Source organism: Charadrius vociferus, unplaced genomic scaffold (assembly GCF_000708025.1).
Source record: "Charadrius vociferus isolate BGI_N301 unplaced genomic scaffold, ASM70802v2 scaffold688, whole genome shotgun sequence".
Classification (NCBI taxonomy): domain Eukaryota; kingdom Metazoa; phylum Chordata; class Aves; order Charadriiformes; family Charadriidae; genus Charadrius; species Charadrius vociferus.
This window is the reverse complement of record NW_009649462.1, coordinates 183,920-204,748: the sequence shown is the minus strand read 5'-3', so window position 1 is coordinate 204,748 and position 20,829 is coordinate 183,920. Positions and strand designations below refer to the sequence as shown.

Sequence of the window (20,829 nt, the reverse complement as noted above, 5' to 3'; positions counted from 1 at the left end):
TCTTTTCCTAACTTATACATAGGAAGAGGTGGGAGTTGGTGGGGCAAACTGTTGTATGAGAAACTGGGACTTTTTCCATTAAATGCATCATGGACGATATTTTGAGAAACAGGAATATAGAAGGAAGGGAGGGAAAAGTGGGCCACAAGATGCCGTAGTAGTTTGGTTGATAGCTTGCATTTTGCTTTTAAATCCCTGTGCCATAAAACACAGGGAGAGTATTGTGAGACAGACCCCAGCTGAAATGTCCTGTGTGCCACAGGAAAAGGGACTGTGGCCCAGAGGGAAGCCCAGGACAGCTGGAAAAGTTAAAATATGTTCTTTTAACGCTCTTTCATAGATAGGTGGGTAAGTCACTTCGCTTCCCAAGCCGCCTTGGAAAAATCCTGCTGCCTATTAGTACTGCTGTCTGTCATCATGGTCACCATACCTTGAATGCAAGGGCGAAGTGCTCCAGCTGTATTTGGGGGATGGGCTGGAAGGGTGGCTTGTTAGCTACCATGTGGTGTCCTCCTTGCAGGATCCTGCACAAATTCACTGAAATGCGTTGGCTGTGCCCAGAGAAACCTGATCATAACTGCAACCTCTGCAGCCACTGCCTGTCTTTGCTGCCTCCATTTCCATGCAATTGGGGGCTGGGTGTCAACTTGTGACAAAGTGCCTTGCTCTCTCCTTCCAGGAGCAGGTACTGATGCCAATGTGTCCTTGATCCTGTTTGGGGAGAACAGGGACAGCGGGACCCTGGCTCTGAAGGAGTCCAAGTCTAAAAAGTTTGAGAGGAACCAGATGGACAAATTCAACTTCTCTGACATGCTGAGCCTGGGAGATCTCTGCAAAGTGTGGATCTGGCACAACAACAAAGGTCAGGGTGGTGACTTGAGGGGGTGGGAAAGGTTGGGACAATGTTTTTACTTGAGGAAAGGCAACCTTCTTGCCTGTCTAGACATACCCCCATCTCCCCACGTGCTGGTGTATCTCCTCTAATGGGTCCCCAGCTTCAGCCTGAGCTTACAGCCACCACTGCAGCACAGATAATGATAGCTCTTCCAAAGCAAAGCCATCCAGCCTGTTATCCCAACACACTGACTCTATTAATGCAGTACCTTTTTCACAGGCCAATATAGCACTTTCCTAGCAATTTAATGCTATCAGCCTGATACCGACACATGGAGTAATGCAGCCTGGCATAACATAGTGAGCTTTAGAAGATAGAAATAAAGATCTGTGTCTGTCTTTATTAAAATCACTACATCAGCTGGTGAGTGTGCAGTGCCCTGCTGAGAGAGATTCTGACAGTTTCCTGCTGCTGAACATCCTAACTGGTTTCACAAACATCAGAGCAGCACTCAGTACCACCGTCATAGTCATTTGTGTTGTTATTCAGGCACCAAGCAGCATCTTGTAACAAATGCATCACTCACACTGCTGTGATGACATCTCATCCCATCCCATCTTCATCTAAAAGAGAGGATCTTGCATTAACCATGACTTGCTTGCTAATGGCAAGCCCTTGCTGCAGCCCAAAGGTGAAGCTTGATGGCTCCCATAGACCCACCTGGGTCAGTATTAACAAGGCGGTTTGGGCAGTAGTATTTATCGAAGTCCTGGGAGGAATGGCAGCAGGACTACCTGGTCGTTACCTGGTTGTACTGAGGCAGCTGGTTTATGGCTGGGCTGGGGTTATATGTCAGTATGGACACATCCTGGCCATCATCATCTTGACTTCTCCAGGTTGTGGCAGATGAGGAAGGCTGCATTTCACACAATATTAATAAAAGATCAGGCCCTCCCACTGGAAGTTTACCTCCTTATTTTTATTAAAAAAAAAAAAAGAAAGAAAAGAAATCTTATTGTAGCCTCTATCTGTTGTGAAATATGGGAAATACAACCATCCACCTGATTGTTTATTTCCAGCCACTGCAAGCTTTGGGCTTGTATTTATCACTCCTAAAACACAGGACAATTTAGTTGATTAACCTCTGTAATATCATGTTATATAGCTGGTGCTGAATGCAGTAAGGGAGCTGCTTTTACTTGTTTTTAGTTGCCAAAACACTCCCTGAATCTGCAACATGGATGCAGAAACAGAAAGGGCTGTCAAAATACCCACTAGTTTTAGCTCAGCAAACAGGCATCTCTGCAGTTGCAAGGATGGCTTGGATGTCCTTCTGAGAGCAGCAAGAAATCAACATGGACTTGCAAATTTGTTTTCAAATATATTACCAGCTAAAACGTCTACAAAAAGAACGTTTTGCTCAAGAGGCATTGTGGCTCCCTGGTGACTGGTCATGCTAACAAAATGAAATCCACCCACCAGATCAGAGCTGATCCTTAGGGCTCAGGCACACAAACAGTTTGGGTTGTAGCAAGATGAGAACTGGGTCAGACCGAGGGTCTGTCGAGCCCAGCAGCTGTTTCCAACAGCAGCATCACTGGCTGCCTGAGGAAGAGGAGGAACTGAGCGAGCATGTGTAATCCTTCCCCAGTCCTCTGCGTCTTACTATGTGTAGCTCAGGGCATCTCCTGAACTGGATATCATTTTTGTCCATTAAGTAATTTTCAGTGATTTTTCTCATTTGAGTGCTTGTCCAAACTCTCCAGGAGACATTTAGCACCCATGGCATCCCATGGCAATGAAGTCCCATGGGTCTGCTCTATGCTGAGTGACAAGCAAACACTTTTGATCTAGGTGGTTTTGCTGCCTTTTCCTTCTTGCACAAGTGATCCCGGTTCACCTTCTCCATGCCACTGATGATTTTGTTGATACAGGTTGGGGAGTTACCACATTGCAGCTGAGCTATGGTAATTGCTATCTGCATGCTCTTGGTTAGTGGCAAAGGGAAGTAACAGAGTTTAGCCTTAGGCTAAGCAGTAAATAGGCTCAATTAGTTTAAATTTGCTGTGGACTAAGAGCATGTACCCAGATAGCCACCACAAGTCAGATAAAATAGTAAACCATGTGTCCAGAACCTGAAAAAAATACTTCATATTTATGAATATAAATACACATTGCAACATCATACTCTCTTTCCTTATTTCCCACATCTCACTGGTTTCCATTTATAAATAATAGTTAATAGGGCTTTTACCAGACCTAGCTGACTGCAGGGTTAAGCCTTGGACAAACAACATGCTCAGGTTTTGTTCAGAAAAAATGTACTTGTTTTCTCCCCCCATAAAGAAGGACAACTGTAGTTTAAATCATAACATATGTTGTCTTCATTGTTCTTGCATTAGTCATGTGAAAGGCATATCCTATCTAAAACTTCACACAATGCAATATGACAGCTTGTTGGGCGGGTAGAGTATTTATGACTGCTGGGATCCCAGGCTATAGCTATCCTTTGCATATATGCCTCCTCTCTATATATAATTTATATAAATTGGCTGTGCCGCTGGTTAGAAAATCCTGGCTCTATTTTTTGGAAAGGAGTAGTGGGGTCAAGGATCAAGGGTCATGTATCATTTTTGTCAGATGCTTGGGGGACTTTGGGTATTAAATAAAAATGTGCTTGCATTTACCATTACTTTGAGGCATCAGATGTTGATCATTCTTTCCTTAGTTTTTTTTCTTTTTTGGATGAAACAGTTCTCTGCCAATGGTCTGTGGAAGACACAACCTCACACTGGCCAACATGATTGCTCCTCACATGCTGAATACTTGGAACATGGTTGATGTTCTTTTCCTGATTTTCTTAATAATCAGCCTCAATGACAGCATCAGCCTGTTTTGACTCACATTAGGTGCCTTTAGCACCTAGGGGGTAGTTAAGGGAACTACTAACCATCACAAGGCTTCTTTCTCTTTCAGACATCACCTGGTCCCAGCAAGAAGTCAACCAACCTGTACCCGTTTCAGGATAAAATACATTTAAATAGCTTGCTCAAGATGGCTACTTTGCCATGAAGTCCAGCTCAGCATCTGTCCCCATCAGCAAAGTTTTGCTGCAGTGGCTTCACTCCCAGTTCACATCCCACTTTTGTTTATCCTTTCACTGGAATTTGACTGGAGTGGGGTGTGCAGAGTTGAAGAGACAGTAACTGCAAAGGCAAAGACTGTCAGAAGGTCTTTAAATCGCGAACACCGTGTTTGCCTCCTCTGGAAAAGCATGTCAGTTTTATGGTCCCACTTTAATGCTTTTAAATTACTTTTTCCCCACAAAAACTGCTGAGTGGCATCTCTGTATGAGGTTTACAGGAGGAATGAAGCCCCCATTTAATTCCTCTGACTTAATTGATTAGGTAGGAATTAGGTGCTCATTTGAAAACAGGCAGTTTAGAGAATTCGCAACTGCAATTTCAAGGAACTTGTTCCTGATTTTTTAGATGTTTAGAGCTCACCAGCAAGAGTCTGGTAACAATGAATTGCTGTGAATGAAATTTAGTTTAAAGTTTTTCTCCATGTCTTTTTATCTTGCCCCTGTTTACTTTGAGGCACTGATGTTCAACCTAATATATTTAGACTCCCTGAGAAAATTTGATCATTTCCAGACTCCCCATCTCCTGATCTCAGATAGGCACTATGTATTTTCTCATATCTCAGTTCATTTACTTCTACATTTATGCAAGATCAGTGTCTGTAGGTCTGTAGAAATGCTGGCTTTCTAAATACAGGCCTTATTTTTTTCTCTGGTTTAAGGACTAAATCACCATTCTGGAAGAAAGTATCTTATTCCCATCTCTTGGTTTGGACCCAAGTCAAAAACATTAGTATACCCTTGTTTTTCCTTTCCTTTATCTGAAGGAACTACCTTTTTAAGGAACAGTATCTTGGATCAGATCTTAAATTGCACAGGCCTTGAACTTGCAGCACATGGCTTTTCCAGAGATATGTTTCTGCAATCCACGGGCATGATTAGAGCCTTTTGGGCACTTGTAGGCCATAAATTATTTAAAAAAAAACAACTAAAGATCTGCTTTTTTAGCCCTTTGTAAGGATTTTCTCAGCTATCAGTCTTGAGAAGGGCTTTTCTAAGCCCTTTTCTCAGCGCTTGACTGTTGTCTCATAAACTGTTGATGCATGGGGCAGATTTGTTGAATAGTTTCTGCTTTAAATAGAAAACGAGAGGAAGAGAAATAGATGCGTAAAATTGCCCAAGGAGAGGAGAGTCCATCATCCCCCCTGTTTTGTTGATGGCTCAGTACAGAGGAAGACAACGTCAACTCCTACATCTTTCTGGATGGACTGAAGTCAACACCTTAGATAAGGCACAAATGGGCATGCAAGCTGCAGACCTTTGTAGCATGCCAGCAACCATGCCGTGGCTCCTTAGTCCTTCAGATTGCCCAAATTTGGCTTCAGCTCCTCGGGAGACCCCAGCACTGATTTGCAGAGCCCTCCTCACATGCCATGCACCTTCCTCTCTCTTCAATGGCAGGTTTCTTCTTTACATTCAACAGTCATAGAATCATAGAATATCTTGAGTTGGAAGGGACCCATAAGGATCATCAAGTCCAAGTCCCTGCTCCTCGCAGGACTACATAAAACTAAACCATACGACTAAGAGCATTGTCCAGATGCTCCTTGAACTCTGACAGGCTTGATGCCGTGACCGCTTCCTTGGGAAGCCTGTTCCAGTGACCAACCATCCTCTCAGTGAAGAACCTTTTCCTAATGTCCAATCTGAACTTTCCCTAACGCAGCTTCATTCCATTTCCTCTTGTCACAGAATCACAGAATCTCCTAGATTGGAAAAGACCTGTAAGATCATCTAGTCCAATCATTAACCTAACACTGACAAGCCCACCACTAAATCATGTCCCTGAGCACTATATCTACACGACCCTTAAATACCTCCAGGGATGGGGACTCCACCACTGCCCTGGGTAATGCTTTCCAATGCCTGATGACCCTTTCAGTAAAGAAATTCTTCCTAATATCCAATCTAAACTTCCCTTGGCGCAACTTGAAGTCATTTCCTCTTGTTCTATCACCTGTTACTTGACAGAACAGGTCAAATCCCACCTCTCTGCAACCTCCTTTCAGATAGTTGTAGAGAGCAATAAGGTCTCCCCTGAGCCTCCTTTTCTCCAGGCTAAACAACCCCAACTCCCTCAGCTGCTCCTCATAAGACGTGCTCCAGACCCCTCACCAGTTTTGTTGCCCTTCTTTGGACATGTTCCAGAGCTTCAATGTCCTTCTTGTGGTGAGGGGCCCAAAACTGAACACAGTACTCAAGATGCGGCCTCACTAGTGCCAAGTACAGTGGGACAATCACCTCCCTGGTCCTACTGGCTACACTAGTCCTGATATAGGCCAGGATGCTGTTGGCCTTCTTGGCCACCTGGGCACACTGCTGGCTCATGTTCAAACAGCTATCAATCAACACCCCCAGGTTCCTCTCTGCTGAGCAGCTTTCCAGCCACTCCTCCCCAAGCCTGTAGTGTTGGCGGGGGTTGTTGTGGCCAAAGTGTAAGACCTGTCATTTGGCCTTATTGAAACTCATACAGTTTGCCTTGGCCCATCGATCTAGTCTATCTGCAGGGCCTCCCTACCCTCAGGCAGATCAACATTCCCACCCAGCTTGGTGTCATCTGCAAACTGACAGTGCACTTGATCCCCTCATCCAGATCATTGATAAAGACATTAAACAGGACTGGCCCCAGAACTGAGCCCTGGGGGACACCACTTGTGACTGGCCGCCAACTGGAATTAACTCCATTCACCACCACAACTCTCTGGGCACGGCCTTCCAGACAGTTTTTTACCCAGTGAAGAGTACACCCATCCAAGCCATGAGCAGCCAGTTTCTCCAGGAGAATGCTATGGGAAACGATGTCAAAGGTTTTACTAAAGTCCAGATAGACAACATCCACAGTTTTTCCCTCATCCACTAAGCGGGTGACCATGTTGTAGAAAGAGATCAGGTTAGTCAAGCAGGACCTGCCTTTCATATACCCATGTTGACTGTTCCGGATCATCCAGTTGTCCTGTGCATACTGCATGATGGTACTCAGGATGATCTGCTCCATCAGCTTCCCTGGCACCAAAGTCAAACTGACAGGCCTGTAGTTTCCCGGATTCTCCTTCCGGCACTTCTTGTGGATGGGTGTCACATTGGCTAGTTTCCAATCTGCTGGGACCGCCCCAGTCATCCAGGACTGTTGGAAGATGATGAAAAGTGGCTTGGTGAGCACCTCCACCAGCTCTCTTAGAACTCTTGGGTGGATTCCATCCGGTCCCATAGACCCAGCCAGGACTGTTGGAAAATGATGGAAAGTGGCTTGGTGAGCACCTCCACCAGCTCTCTTAGAACTCTTGGGTGGATTCCATCCGGTCCCATAGACTTGTGTATGTCTATGTGCTGCAGCAGGTCACTGACCATTTCTTCCTGGATTGCAGGGGGATCATCCTGCTCCCGGTCTCTATCTTCTAGCTCAGGGGGTTGCATCCGCAGAGTGCAACTGGTCGTATTACTAAAGACTGAGGCAAAGAAGGTATTAAGCACCTCAGCCCTATCCTCATCCAGTCACCATGTTTCCCCCTGCATCTAATAGAGGATGGATGCTCTCCCTGGCCCTTCTTTTGCTGCTAATGTATCTATAGAAAGATTTCTTGTTGTCCTATTGCTGGTCACCATAGAGAGGAGATCAGCACCTCCCCCTCCGCTACCCCCCATGAGGAAGCTGTGGACTGTGATGAGGGCACCTTCTCTTCTCTAAACTGAACAAACCAAGTGACTTCGGTCTGAACAGTTGACTTATGAGGTCTGTTGTAGGACATAAGCATCAAAATCTGTTCCAAGTATCTTCACTTTATATAAAACACTGAATACAGCATTAAAAGAACCAACATGGGTAACAACCCTCTAGGACGAGCAAAAGAAGCCAACTATTGGTTTTGGAAAACAGCTCCATAATTAGAATAGCAGAAGAGCTGGGAAGAAACAGTTACTCTCTCTTCACGATTTATGATAAAAAACAAATTAGCATTCATGGTATCATCCTGTTTTACATGTCCTATCACAAAGATGTGCTACAGGCATTATAGCACAAGCAGAAGACATAGCAAAGATCTCACAGTCCAGAGTTGACATAAAGTAGAAAAAAAAAAAAAAAAGATGTAAGCAAACAAAACAGCAGGCTTGGAGAGAAGGTGAAGACTTCAGTGTTGACCTTGTGCAGTGATTCATTTCTTCCCAATCTCCTGTAACTGCAGAACCCTTCACTACAGAGTGGAAAGAGCCCAAAAGGCCAGATATAGCTGTATCCATTCAGTAAAAGCTTCCCTTTTCAACAAGCCTTCTTTGCCCCTCTTGGGGACAAATTATCCTGCACCCTCGCTAAATGCTTTTGCATCAAGTATGCCTCAATAACTAACTGTGAACTAACATAATCCTAAAGGAGAGATATACAAAATGGATCTATTTTTATTCTGCCACTGGCTTGCTGAATGACCTTGTGTAAATGACATCCCTGTACCTCATTTTCAATTATGTAAATTAGGGATAAAAATTATTCACCTTCTTAAAGAGTTTTGAGATGTACTGATGCACAGCTAGATGCTATGATTTTAACACCTCACAATTAAAACTCAATTTCTAGCAATCTGAAGCTGCTATCAAAACTCCCACCACTTTCTGGGTGATGTCTCATGTGGTGGAGTTTAGGGATGGATGATCATCTAACCGGGCAGGGAATAAATAATGTCAGAAGACACAAGGCTGATGAACTGTCTTTGCAATGGTCATTACTTTATAATTTTAGAAAATGTGAAAAGAAAAAAAAATGCAATTAGGGTGCTGAGCAGTGCTGGATGATGGTTGTGAATGGCTGGGCAGCAGCAATTCTTCACTGGCCCCTGAGCAGTCAATGTCCCAAGCAGGATTTTTCTTTTACTCCTATAAGCACCAGTAATGACAACTTTTGTCCTTGATCAGGCATCAACCGTTTTCAAAACCAAATCAAAGAAGATCTGCTACAGATAGACAAGGGATAGAATGGAAAACCAATTAATATGGCTGCAAAGAGTGGAGACAGTTTAACTTCCATAGACAAATGTGCATCCAAGCCTGGATGTGGTTCTACCAGCAGGGATTTGATCCCACCAGCTCTTGCTTTGCATGGAATAGTTAATATTCACTAAAGCAAGGTCAGGGACCAGGTGCCTGGTGACTGAGTGGTGAACCCACCAGACTTGGTTCATTCTCACTCTTTTTCTCCCATCCTCCCATGTTTCTGCATGTGTTAGAACAGCTTAATATTTAAGGGGTGAATATATGCTGGGGCGAGTGGTGGCTGTTCCCAAGAGGGGCTAAGGAAACTTCTGGTGCTGCAGATGGGGGTTTTAGTTAAATGAAGCAGTAACTTCATTATCTGTGTTACATCTACTACTTCTAAAGTCAGACTCTATTGTGCTAATCACTGCAGAAATGCATGACAAGGAGCTTACAATACAACCTGTCTGTCCAGCGTCAGGAAAGCACAGGCTTTTAGCATCACCTGGGAAAAAGGCAAAATGATCCTGTGAAGACCTTGCAGATGGACACAGAGGGTCCTTGCCCAGCATCAGCCAACTAAATTATACAACTGCCAGAGTAAAGCAAGCAAAGTGATTCTGTTTTCCCCAAAGCTCTTCTCCTCCTCTAATTACATTTGAAATGTTTTGCACAGTATTGAAAATGTCACTTCCAGCTGCGGACCATCAAAGAGCCTACATGGCACAGCCACGAGTTTTATTAGGGCAGGTTTGCTGCTGGGGATTTCGATGGCAGCAAAACAGGCCTGGAGTGACGTATCTTTTGTTACAAACATTGAACACTTGTTATGGTGATAGGGGATCTTCCACAAAGGCACAGTGGTGGCCAAACCATTTTAAAGACTGAGACCTGCATATTCAAGCAGGAACTGCTCATATATGTACTTTTTCTTCCCTTCTGTCCCAAAGCAGTAACAGAGACAAATGTAGTGGTCCTGGTTTGTACTGGGGTCACTGCAGAAAAGCCCATGATGCCCTCCAAGGCATTTGTGCCCTTGATTTGGGCCTGAGCCCTTGTTCTCCTGGTACTGTTGGTCAAGGTGCCAAAGGGATACAAACAGATCTGCTTTGGCTCTTCTACAAGCCCTGAAAGTCAAGTGATGGAGCAGCTGTGCCTTTCACGGTAGATCAGGATCCACCATCCAACAGCATCCAGGGAAAAGGATGATGAGCCATTGCTGCAGAGATCCTCCGGCATAGTCAGGCTGTGTGAGCACTGGATAGGACCTAGGAAAGTCCTTCCATCCTGCTATGTCCACACTACTACTCTGGTTCCTCTTCCACACTCCTTCGCTGATGCCCACTCCATAAACCAGCTTGTCATTGAGGATTTGATGCCTCTGGGGTTGCGTCCATACGGGATGTAGTTTCCTTTTCTGTTGTTTCTTAGGTGCTGTAATGTCTCTGAGCCCATTGCTCTGCAAAAGCCATACAGGAACAGAAGGTGGAAATGGGATAATATCCTGAAACCAGGATTTCATGACCTGAAAAGGGATTCTGCAAATGCAGTTTCTTCTTTCTCCTTCCACTGATGTGCCCCCTGGCATGCAGAGCCAGCTCAATGGAGGGGAAGTCTCACATTTAGACTCTGTGCATAACGGGACTTGATGTTTTTTTCTAGATCAATGCAAACAGAAATTAAACGTATCTTTTCCCAGTCTGAAACAAGAGAAAACCAATACTTCAGCCCCAAACCAATCCTTCCATTTCCATATCAGCTTTTAAGTAGAGTTTAATGCTGTGGCAGTGAAAGCCTTGATGTGACACCCCTCCTGGCACCGGGGGACATGGGCAGGGCAGGAAGATGTGCTGCTCTGCCCATAACCAGTATAGCATTCGCCTGGGGTGAATCATTTATCTCAAGAAATGAAAAGCAATACAGGATACTTCTACAGCTTCCAGGTCTCCCAGTCCAATTTAAATTGCTAATCATCAGGAAGAAAAACAAGAAAAAGGAAAGACCAATTCTAGTGAGAGGGAAGAGAACTATTTTTTCCTTAAAGCAGGAGGATGCTTTGAGGCAGTAGCCTCCTGTTGAACCCCTGACAGAACCTAAAGCTTGCTCTTTAAATAGCCCAGAGCTGATAAATGCATCTTTTGCAGGGAGCATCAGAAAAAGCTGCAATTTGTGCTTGCTTTGCCCTCAACTCCAACACGTGCTGGAAAGTCAGCTCTGGCCCATCTCTCCCTGTGATAAAAGAGCAGGTTTTTGCAGCAGCTTGCTGGTGAGGCAGCTGCTGGGACCTGGCCAGAGAAGAGGGAGGAGGGTATGTGCATCTCATTCAGTCTCTCCCATCATACCACTGCTTAGCACTGATCCTGTCCCAGTCATGCCGTTCACTGCTGGCAACAGGACGAAGATCAACAATTTATTCTATCCTGATCTCTCTTGCTGGAGAAGGATGGGATGTTTTCTTTCTTTCATCCTGTACTGTTTTAACTAAAGTTTTGATGGAAGCAGAGCAGCCTCCTGAATATGTTGCAGAGACTTTCATTGAACTTAAATGGAAACGAGCCCGCCAAAAAGATTAACGGTTGAAACTGCCAACATGTTTATAATAAATTTCCAAACAGCACCAAAGAGCAAGTTGCTCCAGTTAGAGAGTGGTGGGAGCCCTGGGGAACTTGATAAGATCTGCCCAGGAGGCAGCAAACTGGTGAGGATCTGTGAGGGTATCACATGCCAGCTCACCCCCAAAACCCTTTCATTCCCTTGTTCTGCTACTGGAGCCTGGAGGAGTTCGTGCATGTTTGGGTGGTGCATCCAACCCCCCTGCCTGGGTCCTGCACCCATGGCATTTGCACAGGTCTTGTCATTGGCACATGGCACTGTCCTCCCAGTTTGAGACATGAGTGTACTGGAGAGAGTCCAGTGAAGGGCCACAAAGATGATTAAGGAATTGGAGCATCTGTTGTGTGAGGAGCAGCTGAGAGATCTGGGACTGTTTAACTTGGAGAAGACAAAGCTCAGGGGAATTTTATTGGTGTGTACAAGTATCTGATGGGGGGAGTAAAGAAGATGGAGTCAGACTCTTCTCAGCAGTGCCCAGTGACAGGACAAGAGGCAATGGGCACAAATTTAAATTCAGGAAATTCCATTAAAACATAAGAAAAAAGCTTTTTTCTCTGCACAGATAATCAAACACTGGCACGGGTTGCCCAGAGAGGTTGTGGAGTTTCCATCTTTGGAGATAATCAAAACCTGACTGGACACAGCCCTGAGCAACTTGCTTTAGCTGACCTTGTTCTAAGCAAGGGGTTGGACTAAAGGGTCTCCAGAGGTGTCTTCCAGCCGCAATGATTCTGCAGTTCTGTGCCCCCTAAATTAGAATTTAAGGGGCAAGTGGTGTCTTTGGTTGAGGTCTGTGCTTTGTAGTGGGTGATTTCCTAGATTGAAGAAGGTTCAGGAAGCCAAAGTACAACACAGGGAGGCTGGTAGAGAACTGCCAACACAAATTGTGGAGGGATTGCAGTCCACAGGAGCAGGGTGACTTGTTGACATAACTCAAAAAGGTGCCATCATTTTCTTTTCAGGGCTAAAAAAAGATTAATATTTGCAAACTAAGGAAGTAGGCACATGTCAGTGAGTTCTTGGAAGCGCAAGAGCTGTTTAGCGTCTCTGGGATGTAAATAATAAGTCAGCAGAGATCTCTCATTATGAACATAACCTTTCTTTGTCTTTTAAGTAGAACTGTCAGAACCTTCCATCCACCCAAGTTCAACAAGGGCTTCTTCTATTTCAACAAAGAAATCAAGAAAATGTTCCCAAATGCTCTTTTCTTCATTTTCAAGTTGCTTTTCCACTGGGGAGAGGAAAAAAAAAAAAAAGTAGAAAACTAAAAGGGAGCTATGACTCTTCAGAAGTCCCCAAGGCAAAAGTTAGGTGATTCGGTCATCCCTGCTGGAGCATCCAATCTTAGTCTGTCCTATGTTCATGGCCAGTTACAGCATTAGTGAATTCACTGTGGTTGCTTGGCAAGATCAGGATAGCATGGGTAATTTCCTTGCATGTGCTAGCTGGTAGAGTCAGAGGAACAAGTTGCAATCTACTTTCTGACCCTCAAATCCAAATATGAAAGGTTTGGGGGCCATAGAGAAAGACACTAAACCCTACAACCTGTGGTCAACTAGCACTCCCAAGACATGAAGGGACCCCCACAAACCATGCACACACTGCTGTGTCTTTTATAATAACTACGGACATGTGTGGTGGAGGGATGGGGCTTAGCTGGAATGTGAACTCCTATCTTTTTTTTGGCTTCAAGGCTTCATGTTTCCCTTAAAATGGAAGGAAGAATCAGCAGTGGTTTCTGTGAAAGAAGTTGCTCCATGAAATTTTACACCCAAACCATCTGATTTCCAGGACATTTCATGCTTCTGGCCCTGGCAAAAGAGTTCTGCAGGGCCCTAATTGCTCTGGCGCTTTGTAATGGTTTGTTGTCCCTAAGCCACAGTAGTGCTTCTCCCTGGGATGGTTCCTCTGTTGGTGTGCTGAGAGGAGGCGCTCTGGCCCTGGCTCTCCCTGCTCACTGCTGCTGTTACTGGTATTGCAGAAGCCCCATCTTGTGCAAAGTGCTAGGCAAGGACACGAGATGGCCCCTTGCCCAAAGAGCTTAAAATCTAGCTTATCTGGGACCATGCTCAAACATCCTTATATCTGATCAAAAGCCAGTGAGTCCCTCAAAAGCATGGCCTGACTCTAGAAGGGGGATCAGATTATGGTCTTGAGCAGGGTGTCATTGCTTTTGGTATCAGAACATCATGTTCACTGGTGATGTTATTTGAAGCAAATATAGATCATTTCTAGAACCAGCAGGGTGCTCCTAAGGAGAGATATCTCACCTTCTTACCCAAGTTTTGTGAAAATATAAAAATCTTTTTTATTTTGTTGTTTTACTAGGAATCACACCAAGTTGGCACTCGGAATATATTGACGTTACGGACTCTGCCATGGACAAGACATTTCACTTCCAGTGTGATCGCTGGCTGGCTAAAGGGGAAGACGATGGGCAGCTCATAAGGGAACTGGCTTGTGCCAATAATGACATCCTGGAACTGAAGGAACGGACCAGTAAGTTTAGAGTTGACTTGTGGCATTTGCTGAGGGACCTCAGAGGCCATAGGACCATATCTTCTGCAAACTGCTCCACTGAGGGTTCCCATGCAATAGGTGTTGGTATTTACAGGCTTTAAGGGTTGAATTACTTAAGATACTCTTTAGTTCAAAAGTACAATGCTGTGATAAGAAAGAAACAAATCAGGATTTATGAGGAAGAAAAAGATCTCATTCTGGGTTGAAACTTAAGAGGGGCCCATCTGCAATCGTTCAGTCCAGCAGTAAGCCATGAGGACACATGGTTATGGTCTCATTAGAAATAATGGGCTTGAGTCTTTGAGGTGGAAAATAAGTTTAGTCCTTAAAGCTTTGTAAGTAACATTGCTCCAGATTCCTCCTTAACATGTTCTGGGCTACTAGCTCAAGTATCCCAGCTGAACATGGCGGCTGAGCTTAACACTTCATAGCCCTGGGTCTGCTCTGGGTAATTCCACTGAGTCCAAGGTAATTACATTGGTGTCTAATGCGGTGAGCAAGAGTTATTTAACTGCACTGATGATATGCAAAGTGCATCTCAAGAACTTCTGCACCACAGTGCTCTCCTTCAGATGAGTCCTGGAGGGTCAATAATCACATTACTTCAGTGTGATTTCACCCTGCCCCTGCAAGAAAACAGCCTTGTGGTTGCCATGTTGGGTACTTATGTGCCACCGTAGCATTTGAGCACATCCTGTGGGGTACATGGATACCTTCACTGTCCCTGTTAGGAACAGTGGCAAAAAAACTGTAGGATTTGGGCTGTGTTAAAAAGTGTTTAGCACAGCAGGGAGCTGGACACAGCTTGTTCAAGAGCAGCTCCATCTACTCTTGCTAGCTGATCGAGCAGTACTCATATATTTCATGTACTCTATCCCTGCATGAAATTCAAAGCACATAGAAGTCAAGAGTCCCACAGATTTCAGTGTGGTTCCGTCCTTATTTTGCAAATGCTTTCTTGTGTGCTGTGACAAATATTAGGAAGAAAGTTTTTAAGCAAAGTGACAGCCAAATGAAGAGATCTTTCTGGCCATCTGCTCTTCCTTTTCTGTTTAATGTGTGTGTTAATTATGCTTTAAAGCCTATGAGATTGTCACAGTAACAAGCGACAGAGAGGATGCAGAAACGAAGGAAATCATCTGGATCATCTTAGAAGGAAAGATGGGCCACTCGAAAGAATTTCTTTTGGAAAACTCCAAGAAAAGGAGATTTGAAAAGTAGTGGGACTGGATAGTGGGCTAGAAAAACTCTCCACCAGCTGTGTGTCTTCCACAAATGCCACCTCTTCTTCAGGGTGGTCTACAGGGTTGTGTTTGTGCCATGCTGTTTCTCATGCCCCTTCCAAAAAGCCTAATGGTTTCTCACCTGGAATTTCTGATGGGCAGACACAGAGCAAGTTTTAAAATGATAAGAAAAAGGCATTTGGTAAAAGGAAATGTAGATGATGTGTGTGTGTGTCCGTCCTTTTGTATTAGTACATACAAACAAGCTTCTGGCGAGCCCCCAGGGAGGCTGTGTATTTTTGAGCTGGGAGGAGCAGAAGGAAGCTGGAGGTAGTTTTATTTCCTTTTACAGTATCTCACTGGCAGTGGGAATCAGAGAGGAAGTAAAAATAGTTGGAGGCTAAATGTTGTCAGAGCTGCTCAGATTTGACTTTCCAGACAAATCTAGGGGATAAGGCTGAAAGATCACTGTCGCATGAGGAAAGCCAAATATCAGCCTCATGCACAGACAAGCTGGAGGCACATCATGAGGCAGATTCCTTCTCCCATGCGGGACCAAAGTGCTCTAGATGTGAGATGGGTTTTCTACTTTGTTTAAGGACACAGCACGTCCTTAGGAGATGGGAACCTCTTCAAAGTCATGGACACTGCTGATGTTATGTTGCTTTGCAGGGAGGAAAAGTTTTTCTTGTGGCTCTCTAAAGGAAGGTGAAATGACAGATGATGTGGACTCTAGTATGAATGGATGAGATTTCATGTGAAACATGCAAGATTTGGAGGAGCTTCCTTCTGACCTTCAGCTGATGGTGTCTACAGTGGAGTTAAAGACACCACGCTCCAAAGCATTAGTCATAGTCCATCCTTGGAGGCAGGTTGGAATAAGGATGAGTCTGAGGAGATAAACCTAACAGATACGCAGGGGGCATGACAGGGAGCTAGCCAAGGGTTTGACAGAGACCTATTGTTTCTCTAAACTGTTTCCAAGCTGAGCTTCAGGAAGGGTGGCTGAACTAGCAAATTTAAAACAGCTATGGTGGGTAGATGTGTAACAGATACAGTATCTGTCAAGGATGAATAAGTGCCAGAGGGGAAATCAGGCATTCTTTAGCTTTATCTATAATGAGGCAAATTGATTTTGTATGTGGAACAGCTCAAGTTTATCCTGGAAAGTCCTAGTGGCAACAATTTACAGTGTCACCCTTAATCAGAGAAAAGACTAAATTTAAATATGGAAATTATACTTTGTGTTGAATGATTGTAGGTTAAATCAAATGACTTTCATTTAAGGCTTATCTTCTATCTTTGGTAGCCATGTGCAAATTAATTAATGTCCATATGAGACAAGTCTCTGCCAGCCTTCAAGAAACTAACTGAAACTGCTCCCTGTTTCCTGTAGGGGAGCAACAGACACATTTCAGTTTTCTTCAAAGAATGTTGGTGATATTGCAGCCATCTGTGTTGGTCACTGCCCAAAAGATGGGAAGAAGTCATCTACAAAAGCTGATGTCTTCTGGCATGTCCAAGAGATTATCGTAATGGAGATGGAGCTTTGCAACAAGTAAGTGCCTTCTAATCTGCAAGGGGCCACTCCGGGAGGGCGTGCGGAAGCTGAGCAGCTCTGCATGCATCCTCCTGAAGCATTTCAGACAAGCAATAGCGGAAAGTCTTACCAAATCTTAATCCCTTTCTGAAAGCTAAGGACAAGCTGTTTGGTGCGTTGGGTACAGAACATCCCTGCCTGACTAGCCTGTGCAATTTCTGAGTTGTTAGAAAGAGAATTTGCATGTGCCGATAAGTTTATAAACAAATTGGCTTGGGTGAATCTTGCAACTATGACAAATTAATGTCTCCACTTGTGGAAAATACTTAGACTGACTGAAATTTAAAGTGTTTGTAGGATGCTCTGCACAGACTGGCCTTTAGGTAAGTCTTGTAAAAAGAGCTCCCAGAAAAAAGTTGAGAGTAAAACAAAACCTGAACCTTCGATTCACACCAGTTTGGATAAGAGATCCTTCTGGTATGGTCCAAAAGGCCCACTGGAAAGGTTGCAGTCATGCAGCTCAGTTACTCTGATTTGAATATGACTGAATTCTGCCATGGCCGAAAAATGAACATTTCTGAAGAGCCCTGAGCACGTCAGGTCCTACAGGCTTTGGTCTGAGCCCTGTCTTTAGAAAGGGTGATGTTCACAACTCAGCGAGCAGATAGCACAGGGACTATGCAGGAATCAAAGAAGATCATCCATTGCAGAACAAACTCCTCTTCAGAGAAAATATCTACAATTTAATTGTGGATTTCTTTTCTTCTCTGTGATATTTCCATTGCTGCTAAAGAATTTAACTATATAAAGTTTGTTCCAAATGAGACAATTGTATGTTTAAGAAGAAATCTTTGAAGTGGTTGGTTTTTCTAGAAGCTAAGAGCCTCACCTAGCAAATTAATCAGCCAGCAGAAGAGCCACAATAATATTTGCTGAATGAAAACTCAATTACATACTAAAACATGTTCTTTTCCCCTGGTGGGGAAAAACCTGAAACCCTTAAAGTCCAGCTGTGCAATCAAATCCATGCACTAAACTCATTGGGAGCATGCTGAAACTGCTGAAATAGTATGTTTTGAAGAGGCCAAAGATCTTCTCATAAAGTCCCAGGTTTTTTAAAGCTGGATTAAATTAAAAGAGGGCAGCCAGGAGATACCAGTAAAGCCGGCAGCCTGTTGTTGCACTGAAGCAGGGCTCCAGCTCTGCGGACGCAGGACTTCCCAGTGGTGTTTGCTCTGCAAAGCATCAACTGGAGCAGATTGCATCGTGAGAGCAAGCTCTTGATTCAGGTATTCCCGATCCCAAACATCCAAAAAAACCCACACAGTCAAGCCAAAGACCAAATTAAAAGAGCTATGAGATTGCTGCTGCAATAATTTTCAACTATACTGGGATTTTTGTCTTTTAGTAGATCTTAGTACATGAAAAGGCTGTATTTAGAACCTTTTTCCTGCAAATTCCAGGGCTAGAAAGGTCATATTTTTTCTTCTTGCCCCTCTTGAAGACTGGCATACTCCATTATAACTCCAGACCATGAGATATTATGTAGCCCGGGAAATAAAACTGCAGCATCAGGCAACCACTCTCATGCAGTTTTTCTGTCCCTGAGCCTAAAATTTTGCTCCCACCAGAATTTCTCATTTACAAAGCTTCTTTCCAGAGAAAGGAGTGCTTTACTTTGGCTGCAGAAAAAGTCAACAGTGTTGGAAGTGCTTAAGAAGCACAGTACTGCTGGAAGCACAGTAAACCCTTCCTCCAGGAGTTTATTTTACACACACGCACTGCAATACAGCTACACTCCCTCCAGGAAGACCTGCTGTCATTTGGCAAAGGGGGAGGAGGGGGAAAAACTCATTTGGAAATGATCTGCATCATTGGAAATGAAATACATCATTAAAAGCAGAGTGCTCCAGCCTCTGGACAGCTGCCAGATACACGGTAATTTATGATGTGCTATGTGCTCCCTGCACATCCCCACAGACAGCACTGCCTAGCCAAGGGCTTTCAGCATCTGGTACCTATCAGTTCTGTGCTCGATGCTTTTGTTTTTGCCTGCTAAGGACGGTCTGGGTGATCTAGATGAGGAAAAGAGGGAATTTAAACCTTCTCCTCTCATCTTTCCTATTCCCTTTTTCCTATTTCCTAGCTTAACCATACTATCAGTGAGGATAATCACTGAGCTCCCTTCAAAGGCTGCATGGATGAGACCCTGCTCTCAGACCAGTTAAACTCAGCAGCGCTGGGCTGTGTTAGCTGCAGGGCTGATTGCTCATCCTGCCTCGGTGTGTCTGTTATTCTTTCTAGTGAGAAACTCTAGGGCTAGCACATATATGGAAATGTACTGAAACAGCATTAATATTGGGCAATTTAATATCAATGTCCATAAGATTTAGAATCATAGAATGGTTTAGGTTGGAAGGGACCTTAAAGATCATCTAGTTCCAACCCCCCTGCAATGCGCAGGGACACCTCCCACTAGACCAGGTTGCCCAAGGCCACATCCAGCCTGGTCTTGAACACCTCCAGGGATGGGGCCCAATAAATTGGCCATCCATATCATTAACATGCTGCTAATTTTCCTTCGGCAGATATTATTTCAGGTGCAATGTGAAAATCCCTCTGTGTTACAAGAGAGGAGACTATAAAGTCTTTGAGCGTGCCAAGGTCACCAAGAGCTTTGCCAGCAAAACCCAGAGCTTGGTGCCAGTCAAATACGAGACCATCGTGGTCACAGGCTTTGAAAAGGGCGCAGGGACTGACGCTAATGTGTTCATCACCATCTTCAGGTTGAACGGGGACTTGGGAAGGTGGGTGCTGAAATGGAAGTTCAGGAACCTCTTTGAGCAGGGCAAAATGAACAGGTTTTACCTGGAAATGCTGGACACGGGAGCTAAAAAAAGTCCGTCATGAGCACGACAACAGCAGTCTGGCACCAGGGTGGCTGGTGGAGCGGTTGGAGATCACCAACTCAGCACCTGGCATGACCACCATATTTCCCTGTGGGAAGTGGCTGGATGAAAACTGGTATGATGGGTTAATCTGGAGGGAGCTCTTTCCTAGGAACTGAAGAGGGCAGGACTGCAGGAGGGTTTCAGTCCCTTCTGCATGCGCGTTTTTCTCATTGTACTGGTTTATATTGCATTTTGCTTTTTAAAATGCTACCTTTTATATTGAGAGATTTTTTGTATCAAGATGTGCTTCCTGGGTTAACATTTTGTAAAACTAATATGTCGGGGACTGAGGCAAAAGAAGGGTTAAGTGTGGTAGAACTAATAGGGAGCAATAAGCAGCTGCAGCACTGTTCTGGCAGATGATGAAGCTGTGTGAATCTACTCCCTAGATAAGGAGGCGCTGCTCATAAGGAAGAGAGATTCCCTTCTCGGTGGGAACATGATCTTTTAGAGTACGTGATGGTATAAACAAGTAAAGTAGAAAATTACTGGCCTTGGTAGAAAAGTATATAAAAAACATGCTTGCTTAATAAAGCTGATTTCGATCCTGCATATAGGAGTCCATGCCTTAATCCTCACAAATGTTGCCTGAACAGGGACTTGGAGAAAAACCGTGAAGCGGTACCGGTGAGGAGCCCGGCTGAACCCCAAAAGAGCTGCGCAGCGACAATCAATTACCTGAAAGAAGAGGTAAGCAGCCGGGAACATGGGAAATTCTATATCGCCTGAGCACAAATCTGTGTTCAAGGTGCTCAAAACCTTTTTAGCAAAATGAGATGAAGCTACAAAAGAAGAAAAACTTAAGGAACCTTTGGTATGGGTCTCTGCACATGTCCCTGAAGCCAACTCAAGTAATATCTATAGTAAGAGTACTTGGGACACAATTGGGGTACAGCTCGGGAATGCGGCCACAACGAGTGACGTTGCAGCACCTCTGTTATTATCTACCTGGCGACTGGTGTTTGATGCATTAGATAAAAATACTCAAGATCTAGCCTCGCAACCCTCGGTGCCTGTGCAACCTTCTGCACCTGCTGTGTCAAATT

The 20,829-nt window shown here is 44.3% G+C and overlaps 1 protein-coding gene across 1 annotated transcript; it reads left to right on the top strand.

Moving 5' to 3' along the window:
* Nucleotides 1-679: 679 nt before the first annotated feature.
* Nucleotides 680-19,899, top strand: LOC104290673 (lipoxygenase homology domain-containing protein 1-like; the record flags this gene model as incomplete). Its single annotated transcript, XM_009889796.1, is given in 6 exon segments — nt 680-862; nt 13,878-14,048; nt 15,151-15,286; nt 16,689-16,850; nt 19,421-19,720; nt 19,722-19,899. Coding segments are annotated over 6 exon segments (1,130 nt in total), but the record flags the coding sequence as incomplete, so codon positions are not given.
* Nucleotides 19,900-20,829: the final 930 nt, after the last annotated feature.